The 19,157-nt window shown below is 60.5% G+C and overlaps 1 protein-coding gene across 1 annotated transcript in view; it reads right to left on the bottom strand.

Moving 5' to 3' along the window:
• Nucleotides 1-283: 283 nt before the first annotated feature.
• LOC140471400 (von Willebrand factor A domain-containing protein 7-like) overlaps nucleotides 284-19,157 on the bottom strand; it is a 31,725-nt gene continuing 12,851 nt past the window's right edge. The window contains exons 7-8 of the mRNA XM_072567420.1: nucleotides 7,262-7,354; nucleotides 284-553 (exon numbers count right to left, since the gene is read on the bottom strand). Coding sequence (XP_072423521.1) covers nucleotides 492-553; nucleotides 7,262-7,354 — 155 coding nt within the window. The 3' untranslated portion in view covers nucleotides 284-491. The remainder of the gene's footprint in view (nucleotides 554-7,261; nucleotides 7,355-19,157) is intronic.

Genomic DNA, 19,157 nt, shown 5'->3' with positions numbered 1-19,157 from the left:
ATGAGTGTGTGTGTGTGAGTGAGTGTGAGAGTGAGTGTGAGTATGAGTGTGTGTGTGTGAGTGTGTGTGTGTGTGTGAGTGTGTGAGTGTGTGTGAGTGTGAGTGTGTGTGTGTGTGTGTGTGTGTGAGTGTGTGACCTTCCTGTGTGCTGATCCCCTGGTCCGTTCCCACCCCATGATTGAAGGTTATGACGGGCTCCAGGGGTCTGGGTGGATGGAAGGTTCTGGACGACAGGATTTGGGGGGGTGGGGGGTGTGTGGGCCAGAGGGGGGGCCATACCTTCAGGGCCGAGTGAGAGCTGGAGCCAAGGGTCGGAGAGAGTCTCTGGAACACATTCCCCACTCCGTCCTCGCCTCGGAGGGACACGAGGAACGGGACCCTCGGGATCTTCCCAATCTCCACCAGGAAGGTGTCAGCCTCCGGCACCGGCACCTTCCGGAACGTTCCCTTCTCCAAGATCCCCCCCTCAATGTCCAGCAGGGTCAGTGCAGTCACCGTGGAGCGAGGAATAGGCTCAGGCCGTTCACTCTGACCATCAGGGTGGCATTCCGTCCTGAGGGAGAGGGAGAGGGAGAGGGATAGGGAGAGGGAGAGGGAGTGGAGAGGGATAGGGAGAGGGAGGGGGGAGAGGGAGGGGGGAGAGGGAGGGGGAGAGGGAGAGGGAGAGGGATAGGGAGAGGGAGGGGGAGAGGGAGAGGGAGAGGGAGGGGGAGAGGGAGGGGGAGAGGGAGAGGGAGGGGGGAGAGGGAGAGGGAGGGGGAGAGGGAGAGGGAGAGGGAGGGGGAGAGGGAGGGGGAGAGGGATAGGGAGAGGGAGGGGGAGAGGGAGGGGGAGAGGGAGGGGGAGAGGGAGAGGGAGAGGGATAGGGAGAGGGAGGGGGAGAGGGAGAGGGAGAGGGAGGGGGAGAGGGAGGGGGAGAGGGAGAGGGAGGGGGAGAGGGAGAGGGAGAGGGAGGGGGAGAGGGAGAGGAGAGGGAGGGGGAGAGGGAGAGGGAGAGGGAGAGGGAGGGGGAGAGGGAGGGGGAGAGGGAGGGGGAGAGGGAGAGGGAGAGGAGAGGGAGAGGGGAGAGGGAGGGGAGAGGGAGGGGGAGAGGGAGGGGGAGAGGGAGAGGGAGGGGAGAGGGAGAGGGAGAGGGAGGGGGAGAGGGAGAGGGAGAGGGAGGGGGAGAGGGGAGAGGGACAGGGAGAGGGAGAGGGAGAGGGAGAGGGTGAGGGAGAGGGAGAGGGATAGGGAGTGGGAGAGGGAGGGGGGAGAGGGAGAGGGAGAGGGAGAGGGAGGGGGAGAGGGAGAGGGAGAGGGAGGGGGAGAGGGAGGGGGAGAGGGAGAGGGAGAGGGAGAGGGAGAGGGGAGAGGGAGAGGGTGAGGGAGAGGAGGGGGAGAGGGAGGGGGAGAGGGAGGGGGAGAGGGAGAGGGAGAGGGAGAGGGAGAGGGTGAGGGAGAGGGATAGGGAGAGGGATAGGGAGGGGAGAGGGGAGGGGAGAGGGAGAGGGAGAGGGAGTGGGAGAGGGAGAGGGAGAGGGTGAGGGTGAGGGAGAGGGATAGGGAGTGGGGAGAGGGAGGGGGAGAGGGAGAGCGAGAGGGAGAGGGAGAGGGAGAGGGAGAGGGAGGGGGAGGAGGGAGGAGGGAGAGGGAGAGGGAGAGGGAGAGGGAGAGGGAGAGGGAGAGGGAGAGGGAGAGGGAGGGGGAGGGGAGGGGGAGGGGAGGGGAGGGGGAGAGGGAGAGGGAGAGGGAGAGGGAGAGGAGAGGGTGAGGGAGAGGGAGGGGGAGAGGGAGAGGGGAGAGGGAGGGGGGGAGAGGGAGGGGGGAGAGGGAGAGGGAGAGGGAGAGGGAGGAGGGGTGAGGGAGAGGGAGAGGGATAGGGAGAGGGATAGGGAGGGGGAGAGGGAGGGAGAGAGGGAGAGGGAGAGGGGAGTGGGAGAGGGGAGAGGGAGAGGGTGAGGGAGAGGGTGAGGGATAGGGAGTGGGAGAGGGAGAGGGAGAGGGAGAGGGAGAGGTGAGGGGGAGAGGGAGAGGGAGGGGGAGGGGAGGAGTGAGTGGGAGAGGTTGAGGGAGAGGGTGAGGGAGAGGAGAGGGAGAGGGTGAGGGAGAGGGTGAGGGAGAGGGAGAGGGTGAGGGAGGGAGAGGGATAGGGAGACGGAGGGGGAGAGGGAGAGGGAGAGGGAGAGGGAGAGGGAGAGGGAGGGGGGTGAGGAGAGGGAGAGGGTGAGGGAGAGGAGAGGGAGAGGGGGAGGGAGAGTGAGAGGGAGAGGGAGAGGGTGAGGGAGTGGGGTGGGGGTGGGAGAGGGAGTGGGAGGGTGTGGGAGTGGGAGAGGGAGGGAGGGAGAGGGAGTGGGAGAGGAGAGGGAGAGGGAGAGGGAGAGGGTGAGGGAGTGGTGTGAGGGGTGGAGGGGGAGGGTGAGGGAGAGTGGGAGTGGGGGGGGTGGGTGGTGGGAGAGGGAGGGGGGGTGTGGGTGAGGGAGTGGAGAGGGGAGGGAGAGAGTGTGAGGGAGGGGGAGGGAGAGGGGAGGGGGTGGGGAGTGGGAGTGGGAGAGGGAGGGGTAGGGGAGTGGAGTGGGAGAGGGGTGGGGGTGGGTGTGGGTGAGGGAGAGGGAGTGGGGGAGGTGAGGGAGTGGGTGAGGGAGAGGGTGGGGGTGAGGGAGAGGGAGAGGGAGGGGGTGAGGGAGAGGGTGAGGGGGGGGAGAGAGAGGGAGAGGGAGTGGGAGAGGAGAGGGAGAGGGAGTGGGAGAGGGAGAGGGAGTGGGAGAGGGAGAGGGAGAGGGAGTGGGGAGTGGGAGAGGGAGAGGGAGAGGGAGAGGGAGAGGGAGGGGGTGAGGGAGTGGGACGAGGGAGAGGGAGAGGGAGTGGGAGAGGGAGAGGGAGTGGGAGAGGGAGAGGGAGTGGGAGTGGGAGAGGGAGAGGGGAGAGGGAGAGGGAGGGGGTGGGGAGAGGGAGAGGGAGAGGGGAGGGGAGGAGAGAGAGAGGGAGAGGGAGTGGGGAGAAGGGAGAGGGAGAGGGAGAGGGAGAGGGAGCGGGAGAGGGTGAGGAGTGGGAGAGGGAGAGGGAGAGGGAGTGGGAGAGGGAGAGGGAGTGGGAGAGGGAGAGGGAGAGGGAGTGGGAGTGGGAGAGGGAGAGGGAGAGGGAGAGGGAGAGGGAGAGGGAGTGGGAGAGGGAGAGGGAGTGGGAGAGGGAGAGGGAGGGGGTGAGGGAGAGGGAGAGGGAGGGGGTGAGGGAGAGGGAGTGGGTGAGGGAGAGGGAGAGGGAGAGGGGGAGGGAGAGAGAGAGGGAGAGGGAGAGGGAGAGGGAGCGGGAGAGGGTGAGGGAGTGGGAGAGGGAGAGGGAGAGGGAGTGGGAGAGGGAGAGGGAGTGGGAGAGGGAGAGGGAGAGGGAGTGGGTTGGGAGAGGGAGAGGAGAGGGGGGAGAGAGAGAGGGAGAGGGAGTGGGAGAGGGAGAGGGAGAGGGAGAGGGAGGGGGTGAGGGAGAGGGAGTGGGTGAGGGAGAGGGAGAGGGAGAGGGGGAGGGAGAGAGAGAGGGAGAGGGAGTGGGAGAGGGAGAGGGAGAGGGGGGAGAGGGAGGGGAGGGGGTGAGGGAGAGGGAGTGGGTGAGGGAGAGGGAGAGGGGAGAGGGAGAGGGAGTGGGAGAGGGAGAGGGAGTGGGAGGGGGGTTGAGGGAGAGGGAGTGGGAGAGGGAGGGGGGTGAGGGAGAGGGAGAGGTGAGGGAGAGGGAGAGGGAGAGGGAGAGGGAGGGGGGGTGAGGGAGAGGGTGAGGGAGAGGGAGAGGGAGAGGGGGAGGGAGAGAGAGAGGGAGAGGGAGAGGAGAGGGAGGGGGAGGAGAGAGGGAGAGGGAGGGAGAGGAGAGGGAGAGGGAGAGGGAGAGGGAGAGGGAGGGGGTGAGGGAGAGGGAGAGGGAGAGGGAGAGGAGTGGGAGAGGGAGAGGGAGTGGGAGAGGGAGTGGGAGAGGGAGTGGGAGAGGGAGGGGGTGAGGGAGAGGGAGAGGGTGAGGGAGAGGGAGAGGCGAGAGGGAGAGGGAGGGGGTGAGGGAGGGAGAGGGTGAGGGAGAGGGGCGTGGGAGAGGGGAGACGGGGGAGGAGAGAGAGAGGGAGAGGGAGAAGGGAGAGGGAGAGGGAGAGGGAGAGGGAGTGGGAGTGGGAGGGGGAGTGGGAGTGGATGGTAGTCAAACACAGAACTCTCACCCTCACCCACACACACACCCTCACCCTCACCCACACCCCACACTCTCACCCTCACCCTCACCCACACCCACACCCTCACCCTCACCCACACACACACCCTCACCCACACACACACCCTCACCCACACCCTCTCCCTCACCCACACCCTCTCCCACACCCACACCCTCACCCTCACCCTCACCCACACCCACACCCTCACCCACATCCACACCCTCACCCACACACACACCCTCACCCACACCCACACCCTCACCCTCACCCACACCCACCCCCTCACCCTCACCCACACCCTCACCCTCACCCACACCCACCCCCTCACCCTCACCCACACACACACCCTCACCCTCACCCTCACCCACACCCGCACCCTCACCCTCACCCACACCCACCCCCTCACCCTCACCCACACACACACCCACACCCACACCCACACCCACACCCTCACCCACATCCACACCCTCACCCACACACACACCCTCACCCACATCCACACCCTCACCCACACACACACCCACACCCTCACCCACACCCACACCCTCACCCTCACCCACACCCTCACCCACACACACACCCACACCCTCACCCACACCCACACCCTCACCCACACACACACCCTCACCCACATCCACACCCTCACCCACACACACACCCACACCCTCACCCACACCCACACCCTCACCCTCACCCACACCCTCACCCACATCCACACCCTCACCCACACACTCACACAAACTCTCAACCTCACCCACACCCGCACCCACGCGCTCACCCTCACCCACTCCCTCACCCACATCCTCATCCACACCCTCACCCACACCCTCACCCTCACCCACACACACACCCTCACCCTCACCCACACACCCACACCCTCACCCACACCCACACCCTCACCCTCACTCACTCCCTCACCCACATCCTCACCCACACCCTCACCCACACCCACACCCTCACCCACACCCACACCCTCACCCTCACCCACACCCTCACCCACACCCACACCCACTCCCTCACCCACATCCTCACCCACACCCACACCCCCACCCTCATTCACACCCTCACTCACACCCTCATTCAAGCCCTCACCCTCACCCACACCCTCACCCACACCTGCACCCACACCCTCGCCCACACCCTCACCCACACCCACTCCCTCACCCACTTCCTCACCCACACCCACACCCACACCCCCACCCTCATTCACACCCTCACTCACACCCTCATTCAAGCCCTCACCCACACCCACACCCTCACCCTCACCCACACCCTCACCCACACCCACACCCTCACCCTCACCCACACCCTCACCCACACCTGCACCCTCACCCTCACCCACACCCTCACCCACACCCTCACCCACACCCTCACCCACACCTTCACCCTCACCCTCACCCACACCCTCACCCACACCCTCACCCTCACCCACACCCTCACCCACACCCTCACCCACATCCACTCCCTCACCCACATCCACACCCTCACCCACACACACACCCTCACCCACACCTGCACCCTCACCCTCACCCACACCCTCACCCACACCCTCACCCACACCCTCACCCACACCTTCACCCTCACCCTCACCCACACCCTCACCCACACCTTCACCCTCACCCTCACCCACACCTTCACCCTCACCCTCACCCTCACCCACACCCTCACCCACACCTTCACCCTCACCCTCACCCACACCCTCGCCCACATCCAAACCCACAGCCTCACTCACACCCTCACCCTCATCCCCACCTATACCCACACTCTCACCCTCACCCACACCCTTACCCCAATGAGCCCTTAATCCAGTGAGGGTCTGTGAATGTGTGTATGTGTGTGTGTGTGTGTGTGTGTGTGTGTGTGTGTGTGTGTGTGTGTGTGTGAGTGTGTGTGTCTGTGTGTGTGTGTGTGTGAGTGTGTGTGTGTGTGAGTGTCTGTGTGTGAGTGAGTGTGTCTGTGTGTGAGTGTCTGTGTGTATGTGAGTGTGTGTGTATGTGAGTGCGTGTGTCTGCAGGTATGTGTGTGAGAGAGTGTGTGTGTGTGTGTGTGAGAGAATGAGTGTGTGTGTGTGTGTGTATGTCTGTGAGTGTGTGCGTGTGTGCGTGCATGTGTGTGAGAGAGTGTGTGTTTGTGAGAGGCAAAGTGAGTGTGTGTCTGTGATTGTGTCCATATATGTGAGTGTGAGAGAGTTTGTGGGGGTGTGTTTGTGAGAGAGAGAGTGTTTGTGTGAGTGTGTGTGTCTGTGTGTGTGTGAGAGTGAGAGAGTGTTTGCGTAAGTGTGTGTGTGAGACAGTGTGAGTGTGTGCGTGTGAGTGTGTGTGTCTGTGTGTGTGGAGTATGTGTGAGTGTGCCTGTGTGTGTGTGTGAGTGTGTGTGTGTGTCTGTGTGTGTGTGAGTGTGTGTCTGTGTGTGTCTGTGTGTGTGTGTATGTGTGTGTGTGTGTGTGAGTGTGTGTGTGTGTCTGTGTGTGTGTGTGTGTGTCTGTGTGTGTGAGTGTGTGTCTGTGTGTGTGAGTGTGTGTGAGTGTGTCTGTGTGTGTGAGTGTATGTGTGTGTGTGTGAGTGTGTCTGTGTGTGTGTGTGTCTGTGTGTGTGTGAGTGTGTCTGTGTCTGTGTGTGAGTGGGGGTGTGTGTGTGTGAGTGTGTCTGTGTCTGTGTGTGAGTGGGGGTGTGTGTGTGTGAGTGGGTGTGTGTGTGTGTGTGTGAGTGTGTGAGTGTGTCTGGGTTTGTGTGAGTGTGTGAGTGTGTGCGTGTCTGTGTGTGTGTGAGTGTGTGTCTGTGTGTGTGAGTGTGTCTGTGTGTGTGTGTGTGTGTGAGTGTGTGTTGTGTGTGTGAGTGTATGTGTGTGTGTGTGAGTGTGTCTGTGTGTGTGTGAGTGTGTCTGTGTCTGTGTGTGAGTGGGGGTGTGTGTGTGTGAGAGTGTGTGTGGGGGTGTGTGTGTGTGTGTGAGTGTGTGTGTGTGTGTGTGTGTGTGTGTGTGTGGGTGTGTGAGTGGGGGGGAGTGTCTGTGTGTGTGTGAGTGTGAGTGGGTGTGTGAGCCTGTACCCCAGTGAGAGTGGGAGTCTCTGGGGTGTCATTTCTGATGAATGCTGATAGTCCCAACCTGCTGTCGGCCTTCCGGTGATCGGAGCGAATCCGGAGTGTATTCCTGTGAAAAACTCCACAAACCGGGAAGTGAAATCAATGGGACTGTGCCCTGGAACAGGAGAAGAGAAAGGTGACTGTGTTGTCTGGTCCTGGGGCGGGTGTGACAGTGCTCTGCGATGGGGCGGGTGTGACAGTGCTCTGCGATGGGGCGGGTGTGACAATGCTCCGTGATGGGGCGGGTGTTACAGTGCTCTGCGATGGGGTGGGTGTCACAGTGTTCTGTGATGGGGCGGGTGTTACAGTGCTCTGTGATGGGGCGGGTGTTACAGTGCTCTGCGATGGGGCGGGTGTCACAGTGCTCTGTGATGGGGCGGGTGTTACAGTGCTCTGTGATGGGGTGGGTGTTACAGTGCTCTGTGATGGGGGGGGGTGTTACAGTGCTCTGTGATGGGGTGGGTGTTACAGTGCTCTGTGATGGGGCGGGTGTTACAGTGCTCTGCGATGGGGCGGGTGTTACAGTGCTCTGCGATGGGGCGGGTGTTACAGTGCTCTGCGATGGGGCGGGTGTTACAGTGCTCTGTGATGGGGAGGGTGTTACAGTGCTGTGTGATGGGGGGGTGTTACAGTGCTCTGTGATGGGGCGGGTATTACAGTGCTCTGCGATGGGGAGGGTGTTACAGTGCTCTGCGATGGGGTGGGTGTTACAGTGCTCTGTGATGGGGAGGGTGTTACAGTGCTCTGTGATGGGGAGGGTGTTACAGTGCTCTGCGATGGGGCGGGTGTTACAGTGCTCTGTGATGGGGTGGGTGTCACAGTGCTCTGTGATGGGGTGGGTGTTACAGTGCTCTGTGATGGGGAGGGTGTCACAGTGCTCTGCGATGGGGAGAGTGTTACAGTGCTCTGTGATGGGGAGGGTGTTACAGTGCTCTGCGATGGGGCGGGTGTTACAGTGCTCTGCGATGGGGAGGGTGTTACAGTGCTCTGTGATGGTGCGGGTGTTACAGTGCTCTGTGATGGGGCGGGTGTTACAGTGCTCTGCGATGGGGCAGGTGTTACAGTGCTCTGCGATGGGGGGTGTGTTACAGTGCTCTGCGATGGGGGGGTGTTACAGTGCTCTGTGGTGGGGAGGGTGTTACAGTGCTCTGCGATGGGGCGGGTGTTACAGTGCTCTGCGATGGGGGGGTGTTACAGTGCTCTGTGGTGGGGCGGGTGTTACAGTGCTCTGTGATGGGGCGGGTGTTACAGTGCTCTGTGATGGGGAGGGTGTTACAGTGCTCTGTGATGGAGCGGGTGTTACAGTGCTCTGCGATGGGGCGGGTGTTACAGTGCTCTCCGATGGGGCGGGTGTTACAGTGCTCTGTGGTGGGGCGGGTGTTACAGTGCTCTGTGATGGGGCGGGTGTTACAGTGCTCTGTGATGGGGAGGGTGTTACAGTGCTCTGTGATGGGGCGGGTGTTACAGTGCTCTGCGATGGGGCGGGTGTTACAGTGCTCTGTGATGGGGTGGGTGTCACAGTGCTCTGTGATGGGGTGGGTGTTACAGTGCTCTGTGATGGGGAGGGTGTTACAGTGCTCTGCGATGGGGAGGGTGTTACAGTGCTCTGCGATGGGGCGGGTGTTACAGTGCTCTGTGATGGGGGGGTGTTACAGTGCTCTGTGATGGTGCGGGTGTTACAGTGCTCTGTGATGGGGCGGGTGTTACAGTGCTCTGTGATGGTGCGGGTTTTACAGTGCTCTGTGATGGGGAGGGTGTTACAGTGCTCTGTGATGGGGGGGTGTTACAGTGCTCTGTGATGGTGCGGGTGTTACAGTGCTCTGTGATGGGGGGGTGTTACAGTGCTCTGTGATGGTGCGGGTGTTACAGTGCTCTGTGATGGGGCGGGTGTTACAGTGCTCTGTGATGGGGCGGGTGTTACAGTGCTCTGCGATGGGGAGGGTGTTACAGTGCTCTGCGATGGGGGGGGGGTGTTACAGTGCTCTGTGATGGAGCGGGTGTTACAGTGTTCTGTGATGGGGCGGGTGTTACAGTGCTCTGCGATGGGGCAGGTGTTACAGTGCTCTGCGATGGGGGGTGTGTTACAGAGCTCTGTGATGGTGCGGGTGTTACAGTGCTCTGTGATGGGGCGGGTGTTACAGTGCTCTGTGATGGGGAGGGTGTTACAGTGCTCTGCGATGGGGGGGGTGTTACAGTGCTCTGTGATGGAGCGGGTGTTACAGTGCTCTGTGATGGGGAGGGTGTTACAGTGCTCTGCGATGGGGGGGGTGTTACAGTGCTCTGTGATGGGGCGGGTGTTACAGTGCTCTGTGATGGGGTGGGTGTTACAGTGCTCTGCGATGGGGCGGGTGTTACAGTGCTCTGCGATGGGGCGGGTGTCACAGTGCTCTGTGATGGGGCGGGTGTTACAGTGCTCTGTGATGGGGTGGGTGTTACAGTGCTCTGTGATGGGGCGGGTGTTGCAGTGCTCTGTGATGGGGGGGGTGTTACAGTGCTCTGTGATGGGGTGTGTGTCACATTGCTCTGTGATGGGGGGGGGTGTTACAGTGCTCTGTGATGGGGCGGGAGTTACAGTGCTCTGTGATGGGGCGGGTGTCGCAGTGCTCTGTGATGAGGCGGGTGTCACAGTGCTCTGTGATGGGGCGGGTGTTACAGTGCTCTGTGATGGGGGGGTGTTACAGTGCTCTGTGATGGGGCGGGTATTACAGTGCTCTGTGATGGGGGGGTGTCACAGTGCTCTGTGATGGGGCGGGTGTTACAGTGCTCTGCGATGGGGCGGGTGTTACAGTGCTCTGCGATAGGGTGGGTGTTACAGTATTCTGCGATGGGGCGGGTGTTACAGTGCTCTGTGATGGGGCGGGGGTTACAGTGCTCTGTGATGGGGCGGGTGTCACAGTGCTCTGTGATGGGGCAGGTGTTACAGTGCTCTGTGATGGGGAGGGTGTTACAGTGCTCTGTGATGGGGCGGGTGTTACAGTGCTCTGTGATGGGGGGGTGTTACAGTGCTCTGTGATGGGGCGGGTGTTACAGTGCTCTGTGATGGGGCGGGTGTTACAGTGCTCTGTGATGGGGGGGTGTTACAGTGCTCTGTGATGGTGCGGGTGTTACAGTGCTCTGTGATGGGGCGGGTGTTACAGTGCTCTGTGATGGGGTGGGTGTTACAGTGCTCTGTGATGGGGAGGGTGTTACAGTGCTCTGCGATGGGGAGGGTGTTACAGTGCTCTGCGATGGGGCGGGTGTTACAGTGCTCTGTGATGGGGGGGTGTTACAGTGCTCTGTGATGGTGCGGGTGTTACAGTGCTCTGTGATGGGGCGGGTGTTACAGTGCTCTGTGATGGTGCGGGTGTTACAGTGCTCTGTGATGGGGCGGGTGTTACAGTGCTCTGTGATGGTGCGGGTGTTACAGTGCTCTGTGATGGGGGGGTGTTACAGTGCTCTGTGATGGTGCGGGTGTTACAGTGCTCTGTGATGGGGCGGGTGTTACAGTGCTCTGTGATGGGGCGGGTGTTACAGTGCTCTGCGATGGGGAGGGTGTTACAGTGCTCTGCGATGGGGGGGGGTGTTACAGTGCTCTGTGATGGAGCGGGTGTTACAGTGCTCTGTGATGGGGCGGGTGTTACAGTGCTCTGCGATGGGGCAGGTGTTACAGTGCTCTGCGATGGGGAGGGTGTTACAGTGCTCTGCGATGGGGGGGGGTGTTACAGTGCTCTGTGATGGAGCGGGTGTTACAGTGCTCTGTGATGGGGGGGGGTGTTACAGTGCTCTGTGATGGAGCGGGTGTTACAGTGCTCTGTGATGGGGCGGGTGTTACAGTGCTCTGCGATGGGGCAGGTGTTACAGTGCTCTGCGATGGGGAGGGTGTTACAGTGCTCTGCGATGGGGGGGGGGTGTTACAGTGCTCTGTGATGGAGCGGGTGTTACAGTGCTCTGTGATGGGGCGGGTGTTACAGTGCTCTGTGATGGGGAGGGTGTTACAGTGCTCTGCGATGGGGGGGGTGTTACAGTGCTCTGTGATGGGGCGGGTGTTACAGTGCTCTGTGATGGGGAGGGTGTTACAGTGCTCTGCGGTGGGGGGGGTGTTACAGTGCTCTGTGATGGGGCGGGTGTTACAGTGCTCTGTGATGGGGTGGGTGTTACAGTGCTCTGTGATGGGGGGGTGTCACAGTGCTCTGTGATGGGGTGGGTGTTACAGTGCTCTGTGATGGGGCGGGAGTTACAGTGCTCTGTGATGGGGCGGGTGTCACAGTGCTCTGTGATGAGGCGGGTGTCACAGTGCTCTGTGATGGGGCGGGTGTTACAGTGCTCTGTGATGGGGGGGTGTTACAGTGCTCTGTGATGGGGCGGGTATTACAGTGCTCTGTGATGGGGGGGTGTCACAGTGCTCTGTGATGGGGCGGGTGTTACAGTGCTCTGCGATGGGGTGGGTGTTACAGTATTCTGCGATGGGGCGGGTGTTACAGTGCTCTGTGATGGGGCGGGTGTTACAGTACTCTGTGATGGGGGGGTGTTACAGTGCTCTGTGATGGTGTGGGTGTTACAGTGCTCTGTGATGGGGGGGTGTTACAGTGCTCTGTGATGGTGCGGGTGTTACAGTGCTCTGTGATGGGGCGGGTGTTACAGTGCTCTGTGATGGGGCGGGTGTTACAGTGCTCTGCGATGGGTAGGGTGTTACAGTGCTCTGCGATGGGGGGGGTGTTACAGTGCTCTGTGATGGAGCGGGTGTTACAGTGCTCTGTGATGGGGCGGGTGTTACAGTGCTCTCCGATGGGGCGGGTGTTACAGTGCTCTGTGATGGGGCGGGTGTTACAGTGCTCTGCGATGGGTAGGGTGTTACAGTGCTCTGCGATGGGGGGGGTGTTACAGTGCTCTGTGATGGAGCGGGTGTTACAGTGCTCTGTGATGGGGCGGGTGTTACAGTGCTCTGCGATGGGGCAGGTGTTACAGTGCTCTGCGATGGGGGGTGTGTTAGAGTGCTCTGTGATGGTGCGGGTGTAACAGTGCTCTGTGATGGGGCGGGTGTTACAGTGCTCTGTGATGGGGAGGGTGTTACAGTGGTCTGCGATGGGGGGGTGGTACAGTGCTCTGTGATGGGGAGGGTGTTACAGTGCACTGCGATGGGGGGGGGTGTCACAGTGCTCTGCGATGGGATGGGTGTTACAGTGCTCTGTGATGGTGTGGGTGTTGCAGTGCTCTGTGATGGGGCGGGTGTTACAGTGCTCTGCGATGGGGCGGGTGTTACAGTGCTCTGCGATGGGGTGGGTGTTACAGTGCTCTGTGATGGGGAGGGTGTTACAGTGCTCTGTGATGGGGCGGGTTTTACAGTGCTCTGTGATGGGGCGTGTGTTACAGTGCTCTGTGATGGGGAGGGTGTTACAGTGCTCTGTGATGGGGAGGGTGTTACAGTGCTCTGCGATGGGGCGGGTGTTACAGTGCTCTGTGATGCGGCGGGGGTTACAGTGCTCTGCGATGGGGCGGGTGTTACAGTGCTCTGTGATGGGGAGGGTGTTACAGTGCTCTGTGATGGGGAGGGTGTTACAGTGCTCTGTGATGGGGCGGGTGTTACAGTGCTCTGTGATGGGGCGGGTGTCACAGTGCTCTGTGATGGGGAGGGTGTTACAGTGCTCTGTGATGGGGCAGGTGTCACAGTGCTCTGTGATGGGGAGGGTGTTACAGTGCTCTGTGATGGGGGCAGTGTTACAGTGCTCTGTGATGGGGCGGGTGTTACAGTGCTCTGCGATGGGGGGGGTGTTACAGTGCTCTGCGATGGGGTGGGTGTTACAGTGCTCTGTGATGGTGCGGGTGTTACAGTGCTCTGTGATGGGGCGGGTGTTACAGTGCTCTGTGATGGGGCGGGTGTTACAGTGCTCTGCAATGGGGCGGGTGTTACAGTGCTCTGTGATGAGGCGGGGGTTACAGTGCTCTGCGATGGGGCGGGGGCTTCAGTGCTCTGTGATGGGGAGGGTGTTACAGTGCTCTGTGATGGGGCGGGGGTTACAGTGATCTGCGATGGGGGGGTGTTACTGTGCTCTGGGATGGGGCGGGGGTTACAGTGCTCTGTGATGGGGTGGGTGTTACAGTGCTCTGTGATGGGGCGGGTGTTGCAGTGCTCTGTGATGGGGGGGGGTGTTACAGTGCTCTGTGATGGGGTGTGTGTCACATTGCTCTGTGATGGGGGGGGGTGTTACAGTGCTCTGTGATGGGGCGGGAGTTACAGTGCTCTGTGATGGGGCGGGTGTCGCAGTGCTCTGTGATGAGGCGGGTGTCACAGTGCTCTGTGATGGGGCGGGTGTTACAGTGCTCTGTGATGGGGGGGTGTTACAGTGCTCTGTGATGGGGCGGGTATTACAGTGCTCTGTGATGGGGGGGTGTCACAGTGCTCTGTGATGGGGCGGGTGTTACAGTGCTCTGCGATGGGGCGGGTGTTACAGTGCTCTGCGATGGGGTGGGTGTTACAGTATTCTGCGATGGGGCGGGTGTTACAGTGCTCTGTGATGGGGAGGGTGTCACAGTGCTCTGTGATGGGGCAGGTGTTACAGTGCTCTGTGATGGGGAGGGTGTTACAGTGCTCTGTGATGGGGCGGGTGTTACAGTGCTCTGTGATGGGGCGGGTGTTACAGTGCTCTGTGATGGGGGGGTGTTACAGTGCTCTGTGATGGTGTGGGTGTTACAGTGCTCTGTGATGGGGGGGTGTTACAGTGCTCTGTGATGGTGCGGGTGTTACAGTGCTCTGTGATGGGGCGGGTGTTACAGTGCTCTGTGATGGGGTGGGTGTTACAGTGCTCTGTGATGGGGAGGGTGTTACAGTGCTCTGCGATGGGGAGGGTGTTACAGTGCTCTGCGATGGGGCGGGTGTTACAGTGCTCTGTGATGGGGGGGTGTTACAGTGCTCTGTGATGGTGCGGGTGTTACAGTGCTCTGTGATGGGGCGGGTGTTACAGTGCTCTGTGATGGTGCGGGTGTTACAGTGCTCTGTGATGGGGCGGGTGTTACAGTGCTCTGTGATGGTGCGGGTGTTACAGTGCTCTGTGATGGGGGGGTGTTACAGTGCTCTGTGATGGTGCGGGTGTTACAGTGCTCTGTGATGGGGCGGGTGTTACAGTGCTCTGTGATGGGGCGGGTGTTACAGTGCTCTGCGATGGGGAGGGTGTTACAGTGCTCTGCGATGGGGGGGGGTGTTACAGTGCTCTGTGATGGAGCGGGTGTTACAGTGCTCTGTGATGGGGCGGGTGTTACAGTGCTCTGCGATGGGGCAGGTGTTACAGTGCTCTGCGATGGGGGGTGTGTTACAGTGCTCTGTGATGGTGCGGGTGTTACAGTGCTCTGTGATGGGGCGGGTGTTACAGTGCTCTGTGATGGGGAGGGTGTTACAGTGCTCTGCGATGGGGGGGGTGTTACAGTGCTCTGTGATGGGGCGGGTGTTACAGTGCTCTGTGATGGGGAGGGTGTTACAGTGCTCTGCGGTGGGGGGGGTGTTACAGTGCTCTGTGATGGGGCGGGTGTTACAGTGCTCTGTGATGGGGTGGGTGTTACAGTGCTCTGTGATGGGGGGGTGTCACAGTGCTCTGTGATGGGGTGGGTGTTACAGTGCTCTGTGATGGGGCGGGAGTTACAGTGCTCTGTGATGGGGCGGGTGTCACAGTGCTCTGTGATGAGGCGGGTGTCACAGTGCTCTGTGATGGGGCGGGTGTTACAGTGCTCTGTGATGGGGGGGTGTTACAGTGCTCTGTGATGGGGCGGGTATTACAGTGCTCTGTGATGGGGGGGTGTCACAGTGCTCTGTGATGGGGTGGGTGTTACAGTGCTCTGCGATGGGGCGGGTGTTACAGTGCTCTGCGATGGGTTGGGTGTTACAGTATTCTGCGATGGGGCGGGTGTTACAGTGCTCTGTGATGGGGCGGGGGTTACAGTGCTCTGTGATGGGGCGGGTGTCACAGTGCTCTGTGATGGGGCAGGTGTTACAGTGCTCTGTGATGGGGAGGGTGTTACAGTGCTCTGTGATGGGGCGGGTGTTACAGTGCTCTGTGATGGGGCGGGTGTTACAGTGCTCTGTGATGGGGGGGTGTTACAGTGCTCTGTGATGGTGTGGGTGTTACAGTGCTCTGTGATGGGGGGGTGTTACAGTGCTCTGTGATGGTGCGGGTGTTACAGTGCTCTGTGATGGGGCGGGTGTTACAGTGCTCTGCGATGGGTAGGGTGTTACAGTGCTCTGCGATGGGGTGGGTGTTACAGTGCTCTGTGATGGAGCGGGTGTTACAGTGCTCTGTGATGGGGCGGGTGTTACAGTGCTCTGCGATGGGGCAGGTGTTACAGTGCTCTGCGATGGGGGGTGTGTTAGAGTGCTCTGTGATGGTGCGGGTGTAACAGTGCTCTGTGATGGGGCGGGTGTTACAGTGCTCTGTGATGGGGAGGGTGTTACAGTGGTCTGCGATGGGGGGGTGTTACAGTGCTCTGTGATGGGGAGGGTGTTACAGTGCACTGCGATGGGGGGGGTGTTACAGTGCTCTGCAATGGGATGGGTGTTACAGTGCTCTGTGATGGTGTGGGTGTTACAGTGCTCTGTGATGGGGCGGGTGTTACAGTGCTCTGCGATGGGGCGGGTGTTACAGTGCTCTGCGATGGGGTGGGTGTTACAGTGCTCTGTGATGGGGAGGGTGTTACAGTGCTCTGTGATGGGGCGGGTTTTACAGTGCTCTGTGATGGGGCGTGTGTTACAGTGCTCTGTGATGGGGAGGGTGTTACAGTGCTCTGTGATGGGGAGGGTGTTACAGTGCTCTGTGATGGGGCGGGTGTTACAGTGCTCTGTGATGCGGCGGGGGTTACAGTGCTCTGCGATGGGGCGGGTGTTACAGTGCTCTGTGATGGGGAGGGTGTTACAGTGCTCTGTGATGGGGAGGGTGTTACAGTGCTCTGTGATGGGGCGGGTGTTACAGTGCTCTGTGATGGGGCGGGTGTCACAGTGCTCTGTGATGGGGAGGGTGTTACAGTGCTCTGTGATGGGGCGGGTGTCACAGTGCTCTGTGATGGGGAGGGTGTTACAGTGCTCTGTGATGGGGGCAGTGTTACAGTGCTCTGCGATGGGGGGGGTGTTACAGTGCTCTGCGATGGGGTGGGTGTTACAGTGCTCTGTGATGGTGCGGGTGTTACAGTGCTCTGTGATGGGGCGGGTGTTACAGTGCTCTGTGATGGGGCGGGTGTTACAGTGCTCTGCAATGGGGCGGGTGTTACAGTGCTCTGTGATGAGGCGGGGGTTACAGTGCTCTGCGATGGGGCGGGGGTTACAGTGCTCTGTGATGGGGAGGATGTTACAGTGCTCTGTGATGTGGCGGGGGTTACAGTGATCTGCGATGGGGGGGTGTTACAGTGCTCTGTGATGGGGCGGGGGTTACAGTGCTCTGCGATGGGGCGGGTGTTACAGTGCTCTGTGATGGGGCGGGTGTTACAGTGCTCTGTGATGGGGCGGGTGTTACAGGTCTCTGTGATGGGGAGGGTGTTACAGTGCTCTGTGATGGGGAGGGTGTTACAGTGCTCTGTGATGGGGCGGGTGTTACAGTGCTCTGTGATGGGGCGGGTGTTACAGTGCTCTGTGATGGGGAGTGTGTTACAGTGCTCTGCGATGGGGCGGGTGTTACAGTGCTCTGTGATGGGGCGGGTGTTACAGTGCTCTGTGATGGGGAGGGTGTTACAGTGCTCTGCGATGGGGGGTGAGTTACAGTGCTCTGTGATGGTGCGGGTGTTACAGTGCTCTGTGATGGGGCGGGTGTTACAGTGCTCTGTGATGGGGAGGGTGTTACAGTGCTCTGCGATGGGGGGGGTGTTACAGTGCTCTGTGATGGGGCGGGTGTTACAGTGCTCTGTGATGCGGCGGGGGTTACAGTGCTCTGCGATGGGGCGGGTGTTACAGTGCTCTGTGATGGGAAGGGTGTTACAGTGCTCTGTGATGGGGAGGGTGTTACAGTGCTCTGTGATGGGGCGGGTGTTACAGTGCTCTGTGAAGGGGCGGGTGTCACAGTGCTCTGTGATGGGGAGGGTGTTACAGTGCTCTGTGATGGGGCGGGTGTCACAGTGCTCTGTGATGGGGAGGGTGTTACAGTGCTCTGTGATGGGGGCAGTGTTACAGTGCTCTGCGATGGGGGGGGTGTTACAGTGCTCTGCGATGGGGTGGGTGTTACAGTGCTCTGTGATGGTGCGGGTGTTACAGTGCTCTGTGATGGGGCGGGTGTTACAGTGCTCTGTGATGGGGCGGGTGTTACAGTGCTCTGCAATGGGACGGGTGTTACAGTGCTCTGTGATGGGGCGGGGGTTACAGTGCTCTGCGATGGGGCGGGGGTTACAGTGCTCTGTGATGGGGAGGGTGTTACAGTGCTCTGTGATGGGGCGGGGGTTACAGTGATCTGTGATGGGGGGGTGTTACAGTGCTCTGTGATGGGGCGGGGGTTACAGTGCTCTGCGATGGGGCGGGTGTTACAGTGCTCTGTGATGGGGCGGGTGTTACAGTGCTCTGTGATGGGGCGGGTGTTACAGGTCTCTGTGATGGGGAGGGTGTTACAGTGCTCTGTGATGGGGAGGGTGTTACAGTGCTCTGTGATGGGGAGTGTGTTACAGTGCTCTGCGATGGGGCGGGTGTTACAGTGCTCTGTGATGGGGCGGGTGTTACAGTGCTCTGTGATGGGGAGGGTGTTACAGTGCTCTGCGATGGGGGGTGTGTTACAGTGCTCTGTGATGGTGCGGGTGTTACAGTGCTCTGTGATGGGGCGGGTGTTACAGTGCTCTGTGATGGGGAGGGTGTTACAGTGCTCTGCGATGGGGGGGGTGTTACAGTGCTCTGTGATGGGGCGGGTGTTACAGTGCTCTGTGATGGGGGGGGTGTTACAGTGCTCTGTGATGGGGGGGGTGTTACAGTGCTCTGTGATGGGGCGGGTGTTACAGTGCTCTGCGATGGGGCGGGTGTTACAGTGCTCTGCGATGGGGAGGGTGTTACAGTGCTCTGCGATGCGGGGGGTGTTACAGTGCTCTGTGATGGGGCGGGTGTTCCAGTGCTCTGTGATGGGGCGGGTGTTACAGTGCTCTGTGATGGGGAGGGTGTTACAGTGCTCTGTGATGGGGAGGGTGTTACAGTGCTCTGCGATGGGGTGGGTGTTACAGTGCTCTGTGATGGGGTGGGTGTTACAGTGCTCTGCGATGGGGCAGGTGTTACAGTGCTCTGTGATGGGGGGTGTGTTACAGTGCTCTGTGATGGGGCGGGTGTTACAGTGCTCTGTGATGGGGCGGGTGTTACAGTGTTCTGCGATGGGGAGGGTGTTACAGTGCTCTGCGATGGGGGGGGTGTTACAGTGCTCTGTGATGGGGCGGGTGTTACAGTGCTCTGTGATGGGGCGAGTGTTACAGTGCTTTGTGATGGGGAGGGTGTTACAGTGCTCTGTGATGGGAAGGGTGTTACAGTGCTCTGTGATGGGGAGGGTGTTACAGTGCTCTGTGATGGGGCGGGTGTTACAGTGCTCTGTGATGGGGAGGGTGTTACAGTGCTCTGTGATGGGGAGGGTGTTACAGTGCTCTGTGATGGGGCGGGTGTTACAGTGCTCTGTGATGGGGTGGGTGTCACAGTGCTCTGTGATGGGGAGGGTGTTACAGTGCTCTGTGATGGGGAGGGTGTTACAGTGCTCTGCGATGGGGTGGGTGTCACAGTGCTCTGTGATGGGGTGGGTGTTACAGTGCTCTGTGATGGGGAGGGTGTTACAGTGCTCTGCGATGGGGAGGGTGTTACAGTGCTCTGTGATGGGGAGGGTGTTACAGTGCTCTGTGATGGGGCGGGTGTTACAGTGCTCTGTGATGGGGCGGGTGTCACCGTGCTCTGTGATTGGGAGGGTGTTACAGTGCTCTGTGATGGGGCGGGTGTCACAGTGCTCTGTGATGGGGAGGGT

This window comes from Chiloscyllium punctatum, unplaced genomic scaffold, assembly GCF_047496795.1.
Source record: "Chiloscyllium punctatum isolate Juve2018m unplaced genomic scaffold, sChiPun1.3 scaffold_72, whole genome shotgun sequence".
Classification (NCBI taxonomy): domain Eukaryota; kingdom Metazoa; phylum Chordata; class Chondrichthyes; order Orectolobiformes; family Hemiscylliidae; genus Chiloscyllium; species Chiloscyllium punctatum.
The sequence above is the reverse complement of the archived record's forward strand: the minus strand, read 5'-3'. Positions and strand labels throughout refer to the sequence as shown.